This window comes from Lepisma saccharinum, chromosome 13 (genome assembly GCF_977018435.1).
Source record: "Lepisma saccharinum chromosome 13, izLepSacc3.1, whole genome shotgun sequence".
Classification (NCBI taxonomy): Eukaryota; Metazoa; Arthropoda; class Insecta; order Zygentoma; family Lepismatidae; genus Lepisma; species Lepisma saccharinum.
The window spans coordinates 20803468-20826246 of NC_139241.1; the positions used below are offsets into that span (position 1 = coordinate 20803468).

At 40.5% G+C, this 22779-nt stretch overlaps 1 protein-coding gene across 3 annotated transcripts in view; it reads right to left on the reverse strand.

Moving 5' to 3' along the window:
* Positions 1 to 22779, reverse strand: part of LOC145996889 (uncharacterized) — a 70614-nt gene that overhangs the window by 23862 nt on the left and 23973 nt on the right. For all 3 annotated transcript variants that reach the window (XM_083133447.1, XM_083133446.1, XM_083133448.1), the window contains one exon: positions 21652 to 22149. In XM_083133447.1, the coding sequence (XP_082989573.1) occupies positions 21652 to 22149 (498 nt within the window). The remainder of the gene's footprint in view (positions 1 to 21651; positions 22150 to 22779) is intronic.

Sequence of the window (22779 nt, forward strand, 5' to 3'; positions counted from 1 at the left end):
CCAGAGCAAGTTTATCATTACAAGCAGTACGAGACAGAGTTTGAAAATGTAATGTCTAGCATTGAATACCCCGTGGCATTGTCAGACATATCAAAGTTCGAGTCGCGCGTACAAGACTCTGATGGAAAACGCATTGCTATTCATGTATATTCTTATACGTCAGAAAAACTTCTTGTGCATCCCATCAGGATAAATGATATCAACGATAATAATGCTCATATAATTAATCTTCTTTTAATTTCAAACAACAATATTCACCATTACTGCCTTATTCGTTCACTATCACGACTAATCAGAAGTCAAGCAACGATGTATGCAAATTACATCGAGGTTTGTCCAAGGTGTTTGACCACGTTTAATGATGGAAGAAAATTCAATCACGAAATATATACCGCACGGCAAATTGCTATTGAAAAACGTGTTGAACATGAAATATATTGCGGTGTCAACAAACCAGCTCGAATTTTGATGCTCAAAAAGAACGAAGTCGAAGAATTCAAAATGTGCAAGGCTTTGTTTGAACATCCAGCCATTATCGTCGCAGATGTTAAATCATTTCTGAAGCCACTGTCCTCCTGCAAAACAAATCCAAAAATTTCCTACACAACGCCATACCAGCTTCATGAACCAAATAGTTTTGGTTACATTGTCATACGACAAGATGAAATAAATAAACCATATGTATAACGTGGACCGAATGTTATCGAACACTTTTTTGAAAAGAAGGAAGAGGAGGTTGAGAAAATTGGCAGCTTTTTGAAAATAACCAAACCGATGAATTTGTTGACAACAGAGCAACAAAAAATATTTGATGAAACTGTCGAGTGTCCAGTGTGCAATCAATACTTCACAAACGAGAATCGTAGTGTTTCACCATTCGCACACAGACGGTCGTTTCATTAACGGAATCTGTAATGAGTGCAATCTCAAAATTCAAAAGCCCAAATTTGTCCCCATATTTTTTCATAATGGATCGAATTACGATTTTCAAGTCTTAATTCGGAAACTTGGATATGACACACAAAAAATAGATATTCTTGCTCAAAATGAAGAACGATACATTTCTATAAGTAAGAAAGTTAAGATTTCTAGGAGAAACAAAACCATAGAGATGAGGCTTCTTGATTCGTTCAGATTTCTCTCTGCAAGTTTGGACGCTCTAGCAAGTAAGCTCTGTGACAAACAATTCAAAATTACGAAAGCTAGTTTTCCCAACATAGATATAAAACTGATTAGAAGTAAAGGGATTTATCCGTATGAATACCTAAACAATGAATCTAAATTTAATGACGACACTCTCCCTCCTCAAAGAAGAATTCTTCTGTGAACTGAGAACAGCAGGAATTACGGACAAAGAATACGAACATGCACAACTGATGTGGAATAAACTAGAATGTAAAACATTCGAAGATTATCACAACGCATACTTGAAATTAGACGTAACAATACTTGCGGATGTTTTTCAAGCATTCAGGAAAATGTCAATGTCTATTTACAAGTTGGACCCTGCGTATTTCTTCAGCCTCCCGAGGTTAGCGTGGTCTGCAATGTTGTTGCAAACAAAAATTAAGTTAGAATTATTAACAGATGTAGACATGTTACTTTTCATCGAGAGAGGTGGGATGGTACAATGTGCACAGAGACATGCAAAAGCCAACAACATGCACATGGAAGACAAATATGATGCGAATAAACCATCGAATTACATTTTTTACATCGACGTTAATAATCTCTATGGATATGCTATGGTACAGAAACTTCCTTATGGAGGTTTCGAATGGATAGAACCAACTTCCATTAATATTATTGATTTTGACGATTGTGAATTTGGTTTTTTTGCAAAAGTGGATATTGAAGTTGCAGACAATTTGCATGATATTTTTTCCGATTTACCACCAGCACCCGAACTTAAATGTCCACCTAATTCTAATCAACGCAAGCTTTTATTAACTTTGGAGAAAAAGAAAGATATGTTCTCCATTACAAAAGTCTACAGTTTTTGATTGCGATGGGTGTTAAGGTATTGGATATTAGAAGAGTCCTCAGGTTTAAATATTCCGAGTGGCTCAAACCATACATTGAAACAAACACACAACATAGAACAGTTGCCACTTCCGATTTAGACAAAGATTTTTTCAAATTGATGAATAAAGCTGTATATGGCAAGACAATGGAGAACGTGAGAAATCACGTGAACGTGAGATTGGTTTCATATGAAAATAAATGCAGTAAGTGGGCGGCTGATCCTAGATTTAAATCACGAAAAATTTACGAGAATCTGTCACTCTTCAATCTAGATATAAAAGTAATAACATTCCGAAAACCATTTTATGTGGGAGCAACAGTTTTAGATTTATCGAAACTTCACATGTTTCAATTTCACTACAATGTTATGCATCCTTTACACAACGATAGCATTTCATTACTTTCCACCGACACGGACAGTTTTATTTATAGCATTAAAACATCCAATCTATATGAAGATGTAAAAAAACCGTCCTTGCTTGATTATTATGATACTTCTTCCTACCCTCAACCGAACAGATTTGCAATTCCATCTAGTAACAAAAGAGTTCTAGGTAAATTAAAAGACGAGTGTAACGGTGACATCATTCTCGAGTTTGCCGGTTTGCGTTCCAAAATGTATACATTAAGAACTGAGAGCAGCATCACGAAGAAAGCTAAAGGTGTTGGTAAAAATACTGTACAAAACAAACTTTCATTTCAAAACTATATTGATTGTCTGAAGACATTGAAGCCAGAGCTACGATTGGAAAAAAGAATCCAAAGTTTAGACCATGTGATTACAACAAACAAAGTTAGGAAAGTAGCATTAGATCCGCATGATGATAAAATATGTATTTTGTCTTGTGGGATCCACACGTTGCCTTGGGGGCACTATCGTTTAGATAGTAGTAAGAAATGCATACAATGCACTTAAAGAAAAGAAACATCGTACACATACAAAAAAAATCAATTATTATATCATACAAAAAAAAACATTAATTTTTTACATGCAACTAACCTTACAGCTGGCAATATTTCTATCAACACAAGCATATAAAATAACCATGCCTATGAACCTGTTTGGCTTCAGGAAGCAAGCTATGGGGGTACCCATCCAAACTGCACCATCATCACCACCTCCGAACTTGGACCTGTTGCCGTCCCTACTATCTAAACTCAACGGTTTGCTCATTATTCATCTCAAGAAACATCCTGACCCAGTACGACGATGACGTGGGCAGCAAAACTTTCTATGTATTCAACAACAATTTGAATTATTACAAGTTCCCCATCTCTGGCAAACTTAAGTTCAACATGAATCGCGAGAACAAAGGGGAGGCCAAAGTCTCCTCTGGGAAGAACATCTATCGCATCAAGCATGTTAGGATGGAGAGTACCACTACGTACGATGTATCTGCTGGCGATCGCATGTACGTGGAGCTCTTGGACGACTACGATAAACTCATCCCTCTTTTTATAGAAATGAAAATCACCTACCCTATAATAAATAACCATAGCAACAATGCCTAATGATATCTTTGATCACACCAAGCGAGATGATCATGGCGACGAGCTACTAATGCTTGACGTCAGGGTGAAGAAGCTGCGAAGCGACCTGCAAGCTCTGCAGTCCACGCTCAACTCTAGCCTCCAGACCGAGATAGCCAGCCTGCAGTCTCAGTGCCTGGACACTGTACTCAAAATTGACGCCGAGCTTAAATCGCTGCTGCAAAAATATACCGATCTCGCGTCAATAGACAACCTCGAGAACCTGGCACTGAGTGCAAGCAACTTGTATAACCAACCTATCATCACTTCATTGCATTAGGCAAAGCAGAGATTTTTTTCTTACCCTTTCACGATATATAAATAACATACTATCACCATGAAGCCCAAAGGTGTCGTTTACCAATTACCCTACGCAAACCTCAAGTCTCTTGGAACATTAGATGGAATGCTCACCAAAAAGCAGCGCGAGAAGAAACATTCCTGCTTGGCAAAAGGTCATGGAATGAAATTTCTGCTCAGCATTCCTCAGTTAAGGAGGTTACAAGGTTCGCGAAAGCAGCAAGAGACTGGAGGTTTCATATTCAGCATCCCGGCTATCTTGGCAGCTTTGGGTGCTGTAGGCAGCTTGGCAGGAGGCAGTGCCGCCATTGCCAAGACCGTCATCGATGCAGAAAAGAACAAGGCCTAGTTAGAAGAGCAGAAACGCCACAACCTGGCTGTGGAGAAGGGGAAAGGTGTGACCAAAAAAGCGAAAGAACAACCTCGAAGCTTTGAAAAAGTTTAAAAAAAGAAGAGGCCCTGTCCAACTTCGATATTGAATCTTTGATCGAATCGTTGGGGATCAAGCACTTCAGGGGCGTTTTCATGTGATTCTCTACCCTCTGTTGTGAAGAAAAATGAGTGTGGTGTGGTTAACCTAGACAGTTACGAAAATCCAGGTACACATTGGATATGCTATCTCAAAGCCAACAACAACAAAGCATTTGTTTTCGATTCATTCGGAGGCATGCCACCTGAAGGGTTGGTTGGTAAAGTATCTCAGTGTTGTCAACCTCTACTACAATGACGAACGCATCCAGGGTCTCAGCGATGTGAACTGTGGCCATCTCTGCGTTTCCATGCTTGTCTTCCTCTCGCAATTAAATAACCCAACAATCGAGGATTTCCAGAAAGCATTGTGGCACCTGAAGCAGTATGGGAGTATTCCATCTCACAAGCGAGACTTCGCTTCTGAAACTCGCATTGCATGACGATATCATCTATCCTAAATCTATTGCTCTTCGTGCATTCTACAGCATGTACCTGATACCTAATGTGACGGTACACAACAATACCATCAAAATTGGCAGCGAGAAAATCAGCATCACCCCTGGCCAGTACAATATGTCTACCTTGCAGGCTCAATTGCCAAGAAGTGTACTGCTGTCGCAAAATTCTGTAACTCACAGGGTGGAACTGGTGTCTGCCACGGAAACCGTAGACCTGGGTACCATCGGAGAGCTTTTGGGATTCGAGAACAACACAAAGCTCGAACCTGGCATCAAGCACATCCTAAATTTCTAGCCATCGAGACTCCGAACATACATTGCAATGTGGCAGAAGGTATGACCACCAAATCTTCGGACGGCATCCCAGGGATTCACAAGCAGACAGGTATTATCGCTACGTTCAAACCAAACTCTGAGTTCATGGAGCCAAATATCTACACACCCTTCCCACCGATATACTTTCCTGTATCTCGTAATCGCATAGACAAGATAGAATTGGCAATTACCAACGAGAAGGGAGAGGTGGTTGATTTTGCAGGAGCCACGACCACTGCCGTCGTGGAGATTAACATATAATAAATAACCATTATGGAGCAAATCGAAAGTTACGAGTTGCAGTCCTTCCCACCCAATCGTCGCACGTTTGCTAACCTCAATGCAGCGAATCGAGTTATAGAATACGACGTGGACGGGTTCATTCACCCTCACAGAGATGATTTCTATATCAAGTTTGATGTTGTGAAGAGAGACAACGGCGAAGCATTCCTTGCCAATGCAAATTTAAGACTTGTAGATAATTTTGTGCCGTACCTGTTCTCGCAGGTGGAAGTTAGAAAGCATGGCACCATCATCGATAGGGTTGACTACCCCGGGATTACCTCTACAGCTGTGGGAACACTGAAACTCTCCAAGACCGATGCAGCATACTACCAGGCAGGGGGATTCGAAGCAGGTACAAAAATCAAAACTCAAAGTCACACAGTACTGTTTCCCATGCGCCTGCTTCGTGGCTTCTTCTCCGACTACACAGAGATTATGTGGAAGGGTGGTTTGCGCGTCACTTTTCGCAGAAGCGCAAACGACAACAATGCGCTGATGCGTTACAGCACCTTGAGTGCAGACGGTTCAGCACTTCCCAACACACTACCCGATCCTTCCAAGTGCATCCAGTTCATGGAGCTGCGCATGCTCGTAGTGGAATACGAAACTAACTACGCTCTCAAGTACAAAGCAGACATTTTGAAGAATCCCCAAGTACCCATCCAGTTTTACGGTTACCAGTGCGTGCAGAAACCTGCTTCCGGCAACCATTTTGAACTTGACGTGACCACACAGTTTAACAGCATCCGGTACGATATGCCAGAGTTTGTGGTCGTGCTCTTCCAGACAGCGAAGGACAACAACCAAGAAAAAGAATCGAGTCAATTCGACAACTGCAAGATCAAGAACATCTACCTCAAAAATGGTAGGAACGAGATATTCCCAGGTGAGAACTACAACCTGAACATTGCAAACAACGACTACCTGAAACTGTACGAGACATACACAGCTTACAAGAGAGTGACCTCCGGCAATGTGGACGTGTACTACAACCCCAATGAGTTCATAGCTCGCAGACCCATGTTCGTCATTAACACATCGAAGAGAAAGCAGGTGGTTGTTACGATCGTACCAACATCAAAATCTTGTGCGAGTTCCATGGCGCCTTGCCTGCCGATACTCTACGTAGCGTTATTCTTATTGCAGAGAAAACTTTTGTGTATGTCAAGAATGAAAGAGTGACTGAACAGTTTTAGATACAAGAAAAAAAAAGGATAATTCTATAAAAATTACACTGACCTTAGATCCAAACATTCTTCACATAAAAAAAAAATCACTATACTATAGAAATGTATGACAATACTGAGTAGTGCCAACTTCTATTTGTAGGTTAGCTTCGCCTGTGAAATATCATATGGTGACATTTTTGTGGAGTAAGTTGACAACACTGCAAGCCCCTCCCACTGTGGGCCCCCTTCAAAAGTAGTGGAGGGCATTGAACCAAGGCCTCGACATACATCGTGAAAAAAGGGGGGCTCACAAATCATAAAAAATACATCGTAGCCGTTTACGCTGAGGGCCCACCACCTACAAAAAAGCCCCGAAATACATCGTAGGCGTTTACGTTGAGGGCCCACCACCTACAAAAATAAGATTGAGCAAAAAATAGGGCTAGAACATCGTCAAATGCTATAAAATCAACAAAAAAATCATCAAAATATATCACAACTGAGGTTAAATACTAGGTCCACCTACAAGGGTTGCGTGGAAACAACCATTTTTACACTTTGTAGGTTATTTTAACCCGTAAAAGGCTGTAAAAAAGTTAATAGGTTAAGTTATATCACGTAAGATCATGGCATACCTACAAAGATGAGGCTCCAAAAATGAGATTGAGCAAAAAATAGGATTTTCGTAACTGTCCAGATTGACCACACCGCACTCTATTCCTCACGGCGAAGGGTAGGGAATCGGACATAAAAACGGCCTTCTAGTGCTTCATTCACAGTGGCTCGATCAGAGATTCAATGTCGAGGTTGGACAGCGGATCTTCTTTTTCTTTAAAAAAAAAAAAAAAAATACTCAGGGCTTCAAGGTTGGTTTTTCGCTTCCTGCCTACACCTTTCCCTTTCTTCTCCATGGCCAGGTTGTGGCGTTTCTGCTCTTTCAGCTCAGCCTTGTTCTTCTTTGAGTCGATGACGGTCTTTGCAATGGCGGCACTACCTCCTGCCAAGCTACCCACGGCGCCCAGGGCAGCCAGCATGCTGAATATGAAACCTCCAGTCTTCTGCTGCTTTCGCGAATGCTGCAACCTTCTTAACTGAGGGTACTGAGCAGCAATTTCATTCCGTGGTCCTTGATCAGGCAGGAACGTTTCTTCTCCCTCTGTTTTTGGTGAGCAACCCATCAAGAGCTCCGAGAGACTTAAGGTCCGCGTATGGCACCTGGTAGACGACACCCTTGGGTTTCATGGTGATGGCATGTTATTTATATATCATGGGAGGCAAGGAAGAAAGTTCGCGCCTTAGACAATGCGATGAGGTGTGTGGTGATGCTGTCTGTTTCCGCGTTTGACTCATACCAATCGTCCATATAGTCTTCCTTCCCTCGCCTCATGAAGCTCGTCCATCCTATCAGCCAATTTTTCGCCTGCAGCCTGAAAAAGGGCAACGGGATTCTGCAAGCTCTTCATATCGCTTATTTTGCGAAGATGGTCCATAAGAATCATCTCGCACGGTGGACGAAATTCTGGCGCTATTTTGCTTAAGTCGATAAGCTTCGCAACACCCTCACCTCCGTCGAACGTGTACGCAAAAATCTTGTGCAGCAGTTCGAGTTATACGATTTGCCATTTTCACGGGGTGTTATTTAGTTACAGTACCAACCCCAATTTTCGTTTAGTATTCATAGTGATGATTGTACCTAACACAGCAACCCGTTCACCCAGCGAAACATCTCTGCTGACGTGTCTCCCGAAAGCTGCATGCTCTAACTTCCTGTCGGCATCGTGACGTGCGTCGAGATCGGTGAGCATTGTAAGTAATGTCGTGATCTTTGCATGCATCTTCCAGAGAATTCACGCCTTTATCGCCTCTCTCCAGTCGCTGTTCGAGTTTGGTACCAGGGTCACAGTACTGGTAACCTGGCATATTCATCTCGAAGGCAGCTTGTAGATGATGTCCTTCACAAGACCTCGACCCTCGGCCACGTTCCAAAATTTTGGAGGCATAGTGTTGATGATCTTGATGAGGTAACCTATGCCTTTGCTGTCGTTCATGATTAAGTTGGCGAGCTTGGAGCTGATCGTGTCCACGATGCCCACCTTCTCGTTGTGGAAATTACGGTTGCCAGCATTCTCTTCGCCTGCGATGACCAGCAAACTGCCCACGAGCTTCCTCACATCGTCCACCCACACAAACTCCTTGGGCTGAGTGTTGTAGAGTTTGACACCGCTGCCAGTTTTGACCTGGTTGCATATTGGTATGATGAGGTTCTTGCACTTTCGCCGCTGCTGGATTCGACGTGATTCTGCGTGGCATCGTTGTTTTTGTACAGGGCGTCCGTCGTGATCAAAATTTCTGTGTAACTTTGTTAATCCTCATCCGTGTAATCTTTGGGTTGCTTTTTGGTGATGAGCTCCCACAGTCCCATCGTGACCGGATAGCTGGGCCAGCTATTCTCGCCCACATTGACTTTCACATCGTCACCCTCGAACGTGACTTTCGATTTTCCGATTTTCCAAACTACACCCTCGTTGAGTTCAATGGTTGGGTACTCTTCGCAACATCTTAATTGACCGCCCTGAAACAATTCAAAGTCCAGAATTCGTAATTTTGGCAACATATCACTTCAGAGTCCACAAATAGTATCCAACTTAGTAACAGTTTTTCTTTCTAAACTAAAACGCTCTTGTGAATTTATTTCATTCTTTCACATTCCATGAAGCAATAAGGGCGGGTCGATGTTGGCAGCCTGTGGCGGCCATGCTGTTTTGGTGGCATCTGTCTAATCTGTTGTTTCTTTTTCAGGCACTGATGCCAAATCACCATGGCAAGTTACACGATTGAGCAGTGTGTCCAAATGATAAAACTTTATTATCGAAATGAGTGTTCGTTAGTGCAAACGTTGTGCGCATTGCGCCCATTTTACGGCAGACGCGGTGGCCCTTCAAAGTCGACTCTCCAACGTTTGCTGGCCAAATTCGAGACCACCGGTTCGGTAAACAATTAGCCAACACCCGTACGTCAAAGGAATGCCAGATCGGCTGAGAACATCGCCGCGGTCTGTGAAAGTGTGCAGGAGAACCCGAGGCAGTCAATTCCTCGCCGTGCACAAGAACTCGGCCTTTCGCAGATTTCAACTTGGCGAATTTTGCATCGGGACTTGGGCCTACACCCGTACAAGATCCAACTGACCCAGGAGCTCAAAGTTAATGACCATAGACAACGCCGTTTGTTCGCTGACTGGGCTTCGGAGCGTTTGGAAGAGGACCCCAATTTTGTCCGAAAAATCATATTTAGCGACGAGGCGCATTTTTGGATGAATGGCTATGTTAATAAACAAAATTGCCGTATATGGGACGACGCCAACCCACATGAGGTTCACCAGGTGGCCATTGCATCCACAAAAAAGTTACTGTTTGGTGCGGATTTTGGGCCGGCGGCATCATTGGTCCGTACTTTTTTGAAATCGACGTTGGTGAGGCCATCACCGTCAACGGCGAGTGCTACATAACGATGATAAGTTTTCTTTTGGCCCAAATTGAACGATATGGACGTAGACGACTTGTGTTTCCAGCAGGACGGTGCTACGTGCCACACAGCGGACGCCACGATGGACATTCTGCATGAACGATTTGAGGGTATGGTTATCTCTCGCAGAGGTGACGTGAATTGGCCACCAAGATTGTGCGGTTTGACCCCGCTAGACTTTTTCTTGTGGGGTTTCCTGAAGTCGCAGGTCTATGCCAATAAGTCACAATCGACATATGCCCTTAAAGTCAACATCACTCATGCCATCGCTCAAATTCAGCCGGATCAATGCAGCAAAGTCATTAAAAATTGGACCACTCGGATACGTGCCACTGTGAGAAGCCACGGCGGACCTTTGAACGATGTTAAATTCCATACATAATGGCATACATGGGCCTTTCAAATAAAAAAAATTTCGTTCATACCTCACAGACAGCTTGTTTTATTCCATTTCAACATTGACCCGCCCTTATTGGAAAACCCTTATAATACGCAATTAAACAAAAATTGGAAATACGAATATTGATATTCTTTTTAAGAGTATTTGTTCTGAATTGAAAATAGGGGAATTTATGTGCAGTTGTAAACACTGATGTGGTTCTCCACCACCTGGAGAAAACTGACATCACATACGAATACAATGAAGAAAATTTGTCTCGATTTTAGTTACAACACCATTAAGCCTTGTTTCCATGATTATGAAAAAATAAATATGCTGAGCAAGGCAGTAATTTATTTTATTAAAAACATAAACTAAACTTAATGTTGAAACGTTACGTTTAGTTTATGTTTTTAATCAAATAAATTACTGCCTTGGTCAGCATATTTATTTTCTCGATTTTAGGCAAAATTACAGTAATGAAAATTGCACAATACCGGACGATTCTACAAAGTGCGCCTTTTCCCTGATCTGTGGCGAAAAATTGTTCGGAACTCCGGCAAAATGTTCTTTCAACTGAGAGCAACGTGTTTTAGAGAGTTTCACGTTAGTAACCTCCTGGAACAGTTGGTTAGATGTTCGTCTTTTTTACTTATTCGTCAAGAACGGAACATCGTAGGTTCAAATCTCACCCACTCCTGATTATTTTTTTATTGTTATTTACTGAGTATGAAGTGTAGTAATAATGTAATATAAGATTATATTAAATCACTATAAATATTTATGCGATGTATACCTCGGGAATGTTTCTACTCAACTTCTTGATTTTTGTGATTGGCAGTATTTTTGGCAACACACATTAAATATTTATGTCATACATACATATTCTTAAACAGGATGTTGTAATCAATGTGTCCCGGGTTTTATATCACGTGGAGGCTCATTGCACAGTGGTTCGGATTCTTGTTAAAACTGTAGGTCCAGTTCCCATTTGCCTATCTGTGCATACAGTATACTTAAAACAACAGCAACAACAACACACACACACACATATATATATCAGAACACACACATACACACAAATACGATGTTCTTTGTGCTCTTCACTGCAGAAATAAAATATACGTCGGATTTTTCAAATGATACAACCACAGATATTAGGCTATATTAAATGATTTAAAATGCCTACCTCAGACTTTACATCGCATGTTTCCGCATCCGGAAATGCCGGATGTAAATCGCATAATATCAACGAAAATATCCAAAAAAAGTTTTGTCCAAAGGCGTTTACTTTCCGAAAAAACATTTTGCAAGGAAGTAGGATTGAACCCACGACCTTCCATTCCGCAAGCAATCCCCCTACACCACACAGTTCACGTTATTTTATGCACTCAGTTTGAAGGATGAAGACCACATTTCTGTTGTGGTGTAGTGGAAAGTTTTAGGTGTTTGCTTGAGTCTGTAGGATATCTGAGAAATGCTTGTAGGATTAAACATGATGACTACAGTTCGGAAGTTGGTGACCTAAAATAATTCAAATGATGACCTATAAAATGATGTGAAAATTGTAAAAAAATATATAAAATAATTTTTCCTGTAAAAATGAAAGCTTAATTTTTTTTTATAAATTACAAGAAGAGTTAGTAGTCTAATAAGTCGATGAAGCCAGTTGTTTGGTGATTGAAACCACTGAAGCAAAGGGGAAGAGAGCAACTAACGTAAGAGATAGTGTAGTTTTCTTTATTTACTTCAAGGTTACGTAAAATATACCTTAAGGATTTTCTTTATAACGTGTCATTCTACAGAATGATGGGATCAGAACCAGTTACTTCCACAACTAATCAATGGGTGATGTAACTTATTCATCCTTCATCTGCGATGATGAGAGCATTTGTCATTAACATGACGAGTTAACGCTTATCAGTGCAAAAGGCACAACTATAACTAAACCCCTAACAAGCAAAACTAACAACTAGAAAAGACAATGGTCACTCATTGGATTTTATGAACCTTTGAACCTGAATCATGGCTGGGATAGGATAATAACCTGTCTATCTGACGAATGAAGATAATTTCGAAGAATAAAATAAACAAAGTCCTCTGTAGGCTTTGTTACAGGTTGACCAGCGCCTCTCCTCCCTTTTCCTCAAATCCTTTTTCTAAGCTCTTCTCTCTCCTCAATCCAAATTAAAAGTCAGTCTCTTCTCAGGCTGTCTCACCTCTATATTCCCCAGGCCATGGAGACCTTCCTCCATGCCAAATCTTGATTTTTACTGCCACTATGCAAACAGCTGACTCCATAGGCTGATGGAACTTCCTATATCCTGAATACCTCAGGAAGGTTTGCATAGCACAACACTGCATTATTTACATACCTCAGAGGTTGAGACAACTGAGATATACAAGTGAATGCCCTGGCCACCATGAAGCATCAGAGGCGCTTTAAATAAAATATATTATGGATTGATACGATAAATCGTTAATCTCCTTTCCGGTGGAAGCACATAGTGGTTCCGATCCTACTTTAAACTGTAGGTCCAGTCCCAATTAGCCTTACTGCGCATAAAGTGGACTTAAAGTACCAAATCAACCAATTCATCTCCTTTCAGAGTGGGCCTTCTACGATACTGAAGTCGGCCAGCATACAAAAATACAGTTCTGCTTCCCGTATAAGAGAGTATAATTTCATTTAATATTGTGACTAAGTTTACTTTAAAACCACAGATTAAAGGTAATAGTGTCCAGCAAAAGAACCTCAAAGAACTTCACACAAAAGTATTTTAATCCATTGCCAACCATTTCAGTTATGAATAATATTATGCTTTTCCATTGATCGTATTTTTGATTCATGGTGAATTTGCTAAAAGGATCATGTCAAGAAATTGAAATATGTAACTTTTACTAGTAAACGCATTTAAAATGCACGAGAAAGCAGGGGAGGAGAAAAATAAACCTCAAAAATAAATAAAAATTGTTAAAAATACTGACAAATAAACTAATAGCCAAAAAAGACCAAAACACGAAGAAAAAAGTAAAGTAAAAAGTCTTTTCAGGCTCTAACTGAAGGGAAACTGACATCATATCAGATTTAGCATTGTTTTTAAGGTCAGAAAAAAAGTTGATTTATCATCAACTTCCGGACCCTAATTACTAACAATGACCATTGAAAAAGTTGGAGGGAAGGAGGCGGCTTACTTAAATTTTTCTTTCTGAGGGATTGTATCGTCCCATATCTCCACTTTATAATATAGAAAAAAGTCAGCTTCATATTTTGAAAATGACTTGCAGTTTTCCACCACGAAAATATGTTTTTCATAGTTTGAAGTTCGTTAGGATGCACTTGCAAGGTATACCATTTTTTAAATTTCAGACATATTTTATATTTCATACGATGAATATCCCTTTCTTCTCTCTTTTCCTGCAGCCTTTGGAAAAAAAAAAAGCTGAAGTTTCTTGGCAACCAGGGTCTGGTTCAAATGATTCCTTTTCGCTCTCCTGTTCGTGCTTTAAACAAACAACAAAATACTTGGTAACTAAAAGATTGTTTATTAAAAACACGGAATATACACACAATTTACAAAATATGACAAACCCCAATAGAAATGTTCATCATTTTTCCCTTTCAGCTTTTCTAGATATTTTTCTGATTTCGTTTCCTCATAAAAATTGCCATGAGAAAAATATAAACATGACATTATGTGTGAATTTGGTAGCAAATTTAAACATGATCTACCTGGAGAAGAGCAAGCATGCTTGATTCTCACGAGGGAGGTCGTAGGTTCGATTCTCCACCTACGCAGGATTTTTTTCATGAGTATATCGTTGTGTGTAAAGTTTATATACCGTGCTAAGAAGTTAACATTGGTCTCTGTATTTCACGAGGTGGAAGGAAATAGTAAGAGGAAGTTATTTTGATGATAGGAGGAAGTCATATGCCACGTGGAATACGCTGAATCAAGTTAAGTGGAACTAAGTCTGTGATGGTGGTATCGATTATTGCAAAATTATTGGGAAGAGTTTGTTAGATCTGATACTCGTACTTTCTGCTGAAATAAGACAAACATTTTAGATACAAAGCAGTAGAGAATGAATGATCATTCTGAGGTTTTGAATTTTTTTGTTTGTCACTAACTATATAAATACTTATTAGTTGTTTCTTATCGCATCACCCTCCGTCACAATAACCATTTACTTATGTTAATTGGCGATTTACTCTTAGTTTTAGACGCATGGTAAGATGGTGGTTAGGGGATTGACAACAGTCATTATGAAGGAACGGTCATAAAATTACCAATCTTAGAAATTTGAACTCATTAAACTCTCTTCTTCGTTACAGTAATGCACTCTCTAATCACTACTTAACATAACTGTATATGTTTTTTGTTTGTTTAGTACATGGAAATAACCAATATTTTAGGTGTCAGTGAAGAATATAACCAATACATAACTTCAGCAACATTACATTGCTCCTGAATACATTTATGTGATTTGTGAATTAATCAGTATGTGTGTGTTAATACAACATATGAACAATAACTAAAATAATTTATAACCTTAAATCCTGGAAATCTGCAACTTCTAAGGGGGGAAATGCGCAGAAGGGACGTCCCTCAAGTGTACATCAGATTCATTTCTTAAATATTATAATATCAACGGTCTCTGTTCAGCAAACCAAAAAGAGGAGAGTGTGGGATTTAAACCCGTGACCTTTCTCGCTTGACGAAAAATAAGGATAGTAGCATCTAACCAACTGCTCTACGTTAACTTGACAATGTTGTGCCCTTAAAAACATGTTGACGTTGATGAAGACTCCCACCTTCGTTTGTTCCAAGCATATTTTCTGGACAAGTCGTGAAAAATATTATTTTTTGAGAACTGTTCGATATTATGCAAGGTGTTGTAAATAAAATGTCTCATAAGCTCCTCACAAATTTACTTCTTTCTGTACAAAATTGATGGCGATTTCTTCCAGGTGAAGAAGAACTGAATTTAGTGTTTCAAACCCCTCTAATTTCAAGTCGAGCAAGCAGAATCGTAAAAGTTCCTCAAGGTTCTTTTTGCAATTTATTATTTCTGTTTGATTGTGTATTATAATAGCAGTTTATAGTTTCTAAATTCATGGAAAGTGCAAAATTGAAAACCTTCCACCACAGCGTTTTTCCTCTAGTGGAAGGACCAACTCAAAGTTGGCTACTCTCACCTGGAGCCGAAGTAGAATGTTGCTAAGTTTACGAATAAATAAGATGTTGCGAAAAGTACAATCCGAACATCTCGTTCTTGTCGAATTTCGGTGCTTAGGTAATCCCTTGCCAATGGACCCAACTCGACTAGCTTGTCCGAAGAGGTGCTTCCTAGGGCCTTACGTTTTGGTCCTGGTGCGAGTTTGAACTGAGTAGTGTGAATGCTGGATATTGGTGTGGTTATGGCATAATTTCGAGCAATGAACGGTACGAGCTCGTTGATTAAGTCTTTGTTTTGCTCGGTGACATCTTTGATTTCTTTACCGAGTCCGCTGATGTCATCGAAGATAGGTTGGTCGTGGCACTTTTTCTCTTTGTAAATTCCACGATTCTCGGATTTCCGCCCCTTGAACCGTTTCGCCAGGTAGTTGCGCAGCGTCAGGTTGTCGTCTGCGAGTTTGCGTTTCGCCATTGTTTGGATGTTATGTTTGTTCATGTTTTTTTTTATACCACGTTGCAACGTTTATGCAATGTTACAATGTTAACCAAGTCGTTGATCTTGTTCCTGTATTTTCCATCATTCGGTTTCCTTGTCATGTCGATTGTCACAAATCCAAAATCGTCCCGGTTCCAGCACAATGCGCAGAATTTCGGAAAGTCATTGTAGCTCAAATCTGCACCCACATAGTCGTCATGAACATGCTTGAGGTTGGTGGCATCCTGACGAAACAAGCACAGGAGGTTGGCGTTGTCCCGGAGCATATGCTTGAGACTCTTGGAAAGGGTCTGCGCAAGGTAGAAACACTCCGTTCCTCTGTGACGACCATGGGTGAAGAAGTTACGAATCTCGTTCTGGTTTTCCAGGATCACGTCGTCGAAGACAACTACCAAATTTTCGAGGCAGCGAACCAGCGGTATTACTTCAGAAGAGAACGTGGCTATGCCCAGGCCCTCGTACAATTTTGCAAGCTGACGATACTTGGGTTGCTCTAAACTTTTGGAGAAACATGTTGCCCTAAGCTTTTGGAGAAAAATGTACAGGTGCCTGTTCTTCCAATCCACGACCAACGTTGTCTTCCCACATACCGAAGGTCCGACGATGAGGCAGCGAATGTTATCGGTCAATAACTCGGTTTTCCCTAGAGTGATGTGAGGAAGAATCGGGCAGTCGCCTCATCACGTCCCAAGCACTCGTTGTACGATCACCTCGTTCACGTCGATCCAGCTTTTTTCCTCGAGACCCAGCCATTTGACCAATAACTTCTTACATTTCCTGCGCAGAACCTTCTTGTTGAGGTACGCGTCCCGATGTTTCGTCTTCGAGAGCTCCTCCTCGTAGAATCACCCTTTCAAAATGTCATTGCAAGCTTCCTTTACTAGATACGTGTGCCGACTTCCTGGCATGACTTGAACTACGATGAAAAGTGACGTACTCCAATTTTTAGTGAACGTGCACTTGAACTTGCTGATCCTCACCTGCTCTCCTACTTTGTATTATGGTTTCTTGGTAGTAGGTCGATACTTGGAACAGTAAACAGTGGAGATCAATCGCGCCTCATTGGACTTGGTCACATTGGCAGGTTTCACGTGTACTGTATGGTGGACCGAGTTGTTTAGTAGTTCATGAGTTCCTGCAGCATGTCAACCCAAGTGTAGTTACCCTGGAGCGTGAATTGTTTCCACATGTTTTGTTTCAAAGTTCGATTGAAGCGTACTACAATGCTGGCCTTCAGGTCACAGAAGGTCGAATAATGATGGATTCTGTGATTTTGAACAAACTGTCGGAATATCGAATGGTAAAATTCCTTTCCGTTGTCTGTTTGCAGGTAGCATGGTAATCTAGCACCTTGTTCGAAAATAGATTTGAATGCTTCCGTAACACAGGCACCAGTTTTGGCTTTCAGCGGTAGAGCCCTTGTGTATTTGGAAAACATGTCTATGATGGTCATGAGGTACTTTCGACCCTTGTTGATTTCGTGCAGGTTTTTTTTAAATTACCGCTGCTCATTTCAACCACATCCACTTGCCACAGGTTGTCTATGCTTTTGGTGACCACCGGTAATCGCAAGTAATTGCACCTTGCGGGTTTGTGGAGTTTGTCCACAATGGCCTGCTTAGACATGGTGCGAAAAGAGGAATATGGCCTGGATGGAATTTCAGGCCACAGACCATGCCGGGTTTTCTATGTACAGCTTGTCACCCACTTCGATGCCGATGATTTGAGTGGCATCTTCGGCATAGGTGGTCTCGCAACTTTCAGGGTGGGTGAAATCGACCCAACTTCACTCCTCTTATTTTAGGCTCGTCACCGATGATAGTCACAGTCATGGTTGGGTAGTGGGTCGTGTGAGGCAATGACCAATAGGCTTTGGCTGAAGTCAGCATGTACAGTTTATCATCCGGATTGAAGGGCAACGGGAACACTTTGTTTTAACTATGTACAGTTCGATGACGATTGTGGACTTGAGATTGTCGATGCTTGGAACAGTAAACAGTGGAGATCAATCGCACCTCATCGGACTTGGTCACATTGGCAGGTTTCATGCGTACCGTACGGTGGACCGTTCAGGGTGTTCAAGTTGGTTCAAACCTCGCTCTCCACGTCCTCCAATCTACCGTTCACCGAAATCCATACCTTCCTCAATAGCACGGACAATAACGTTGTAGCTGGGCTTGATTTACACGTCGACAATAAGTCTCTTTTTTTCTGTCAAATCACAAAGTTGCTTGCTGAAATTGGCTATGGCCAAATCCTGGCTCGCCTTGATGCTGCTAATTTGCTCTTTCACAGTGGCAATAATCTGCTGCAGGCTCTCCACCACGGTCAACTTGGAGCTCTGGGCTGCAAGGTCGTGGATCTGGGTCCTACTTTCCATGAACAAGCCATGCATAGTGGAACCACAAGCAAAACAACCTGCACAGACCCACGACTCCTGTATGTCGTACTCCCGCGGGGAGGGGAGGGGGAGAGTGGGCCATGTTACCTTATGGCCCGAGCTGAACGAAAGAAGGGAAAGCTGCGCGAGGACTTTTCGTCCAAGGTTTTTTTCCTTGTGGTCGCTCTATAGCTCGCTGATGTTCTGGTTGGTGGGCAAAATTGCAACAGCCTCCTGAAGCAATTCAATTTTGATTTGGATGTTTTTGATGTCGTCGGATTTGAGTATTCGGTTGAGAGACCTTTTTACGCTTTTCAGTCCCTGCGAGGTAGACAGGGTGGCCACTGTGTTTTGGAGCGACTCTAAAGCTTTTTTCACCGTGTCCAACTCGGAGGCATCCACACCAGTGCGTATGCCCTCTTGCAGTTGTGTGATAACCTCCTGGGTGAGGGTGGATTGTTGCAAAGTTTCCAACTTAGTCTGTATGTCGTCGATCAAGTGATGGAAATGCAACAACTCTGATTCTGTGTTCAGATTTTCAAGCTTGGAGATCTGCTGTTGGATGCTGGCCAGAGTGTCCCTGATTCCCGGCAGTTTGGTTTCCAGCTCTTCGTGTACGTTTTCCAGATCATTTTTGATGATGGTGAGAGCATCCTCGATGTGCACTATGGTGCCTTGCAGCTTCTCGAAATCCTCGTAGATCACGAGTTGGATTTTGATTATTTCGAAAGACAAACAGGTTGATAGGCATGGTTATTTTAATATGTAACAGTCGGGTTAACAACCAAAAAAGCACAGAGGAGTCCCTATAAGATTAATGTAGTCAATCAATTTTTCTGAAATTTAAGACTCATCATTTGAAGGCGTTTGACAGTATTGCCAAGTCACTAATTTTGTAGGTTGACTAAATACATAGCACAAGATGAGACAACAATATTAATGAAGCCACGTAACCTGTGAGTATTTGCTATAAAATTAAAATCGCAAGAACACTCTTGTAAGATCACGGTTATGGTCACACTGTTCCAGGGTCACAACAACATCGATTAGGTTAGATCGACTTGTAGAATATGAACTGACAATGCTGATGAGGTTATAGAAGACTACACAATGTTGGTTGCCAGTTATGTTTAGGTTGGTTTATGGTACGAAAGGGAGCTGAGTTGGTGGGAGGTTTGAAGATCAGCCCGTCATAGACAGAGTTGCCAACTCCTAGTTGTAGGTTTGTTTAGACCATAATATAACATTAAAGATGTTAGGTGATTTTTCAGGAGGGGTTGGCAACACTGGGTGCATCATTTTTGGGGTGCCTTACATGGTAATGACTGTAAAGATAAATTCAAGTGCATCAATTTCGGTTTGTCAAGTGGGGCACCTGTACTACTCATATTTTTCTCCTAATAGTGTTGCCCTCTCAAAGAAGCGCTCCTTTAATTGAAGTTATAATATTGTTGCACCACCCTTATAGTAATTAATATGATTAATTATTGTGCCATGTGTACAATATATAACTGTATCCTGCTGGAAATTTATACTGTTTTTAGTAGGCAAAATCTAGTTATCAAATGCTTTTTACTGTATACTATGAAATGTACTTAAACTCACTTGGAGTTCTACTGTAGAGCTACTTAACTTCAACATTAGGGATACTGTAATTAAAGAAAAAAGAAGTGAAAACGGTGTACATTACCAACAACATATATATGAATGGTAAGTGGATTTGTGATGATGGATACTAACTCATTTCCCTGCCTTTCTTGATCTCACGCTCTTGAATTTTAACCTGGAAATTTCTTGTGGATAAAAAGTATACTACATAGAAATTTTTCAGTGAAAATGCAGGCTCGATCAGGACTTGAACATAGGTCTCTGGCATACCATACCATTACCCTGGTTTGAATCCTGGTCGAGCCTGCATGTTCCGTTGAAAAATTTCTTCCAAGAAGTATACTGTTTGCTAACCTGCCACACTGTGACTTTGAAACATAAAACATAAGAATGACTCTCACACTTGGAAGTAATGCATGTAATAGAAATACCAGCTTGAGGGAGGGGAGAATATTGTATCTAGTGCTACAGCCCACCTGGAACTGTTTCTCATTGAACATAAGGAAATATATTGAGCTGTTTACATTCAGATACCAGCAGCTATATTGAAATACTTAAGACTTGTTTACCATCCATAAAGGTTGTACATTCGTTGTAATAAAATGTGATGTAACAGACCATGTGGGCCAGTGGCCACCTACAGACTGTCCGCCTCATTATCATCCAACCAGTTGCAGGGTGACATATGGTGAGCACGACAAAACTGGGTCATTGTTGTAGGTTTCCTTATCACTAACTTATATTACTCATTCATAGCTCATCAATTTCCTTATGATGGTGGTGGGTGACCACCAGTCCCACCTGTGTACGTCTCGTAGACAGATTAAAAACTTGCACCTTAAGACTGCACTGCCATGGTGTAGAAGATTCACAGTAATTACTTTATTACAAATTAAACATTAAGTGAATATGAGCAATTTTGATTTTCTTTGTGTAGACCATAATTTCAAAAAGGATTGTCAGCACTTGTTGTACTTTGCTATTCCTTCTGTTACAAAATTATATACAGTACAACAGCATGCTTGTAGGTCATTATAAAATATTCTTATGCATTCATAACTATAACCATAAATAAAATAAAAAGGTATTGTATCTTTGTGATTCATGATGAACATAAACAAAATTATGTAGAGCACAACAGCATGTTTCTAGGTCATTATCAAATTTTGTTATGCAATTCAAACTGAAACTATAACAATGAATATCATAAAAAGGCATTGCTTTCCTTGTCATGTTTCATAGTATCTGATTCACACATGCTAGGAGATGCCACCAAAGATTACGTGATATCCCAGGGCAACTGAGATATGCACTAAAAAATAATTAAGAGAACCGCAATACTGACTAGATATATCCTGTTTGTAACAAAAGTAGTGCAAGTTGGAATGGAGATGAGACAATTCAAATTTTCAAGTACAACTAAAATATCTCTATCTGTAAGTTGCTCAATGTGATTATGACTTAAATCCATCACACATTTCTGAAACGTTCATATTGAGTGTATTACATTGAAATTAATAGATAGTTTATTACCTGGTATTATCATCCTCTTTTACTGGGATCTTGAAATCAATATCTGTCAGACTCATTACATTTCCCTCTTCAGTATGAATAGTTGGGATTTCTTCACCATGATATTTCACATCCTCCTCTTGCTTTACATCTTCTCTTATCAGAGACAAAGTTGTGGCTTCATTCTTTGTGTCATAATTACTTTCGTCTCTCTTGAATGTATATTCCCTTTCTTTGCAGACAACTGACTGTTCCTCAATATTTATGTTTTTAATGATATCATGTTTTGAATCCACAAGTACCACAGGACCAATATTATCCAATACATTTCCACACATGTCGTGCTCTTCTCTTATATCGCATTTGATATTTGATGTCATGTCTTCTGCTTTTAAGGAAAAGCTGGACTTTGGCAATTCCAATACAGAATTGTATCCATCATTATGAATTTTCTGTGATTTTGTACAATTAACTTTCTCTTCACATTCCAATTCTCTGTTGCCAGATGATATATAATCACTGAAATTATCAGACAGGAAAGTATAATTATAAAAATATTGATTATCAAAAAACGACAGGCAGCAATCTGTTACTCTCAAGGTTACTATATATATATATATATAATTGAAAGTGTATTATCAAGGAACTCTGCCATCTTGGATTCAGATCAAGTCTTTAATGGGAAAGGGGCAAAATGATATATCGGATTAGGCTAGTTTTCCCCCCTCAGAAAATCATTTCTGCTATGAGATTTGCCATATGTGGTGTGCTCCAACAGTTGTGAACAAAATTGAAACAACTACATCAAAAGGATCATGTGATGTGCAGCAAAATGATGTATTCACAGCGTTATCCTTTCTGCTAACCAGAAAGCAGAAAGTGCTTTGTCCAATTGTTATGTACACTCATGAGAACATGTGGAGGAATAGTGTTACAGGTCTCGAGGATGTATTACTGCAGGTGGTGTTGTCATGCATTGTTGCAACGTAACAAAGGGCATTTAGATGACCCCAAAGATAGAAATCCAGTAGAATATCATCTGATGATCCATGCTGGACAATCCAATAACCAAGTAATTGAACATGAAAAATTCAATATCATTTGCTCCATAATATGATGAAGCCCCATCCTGTTGGAAATAACACGAGG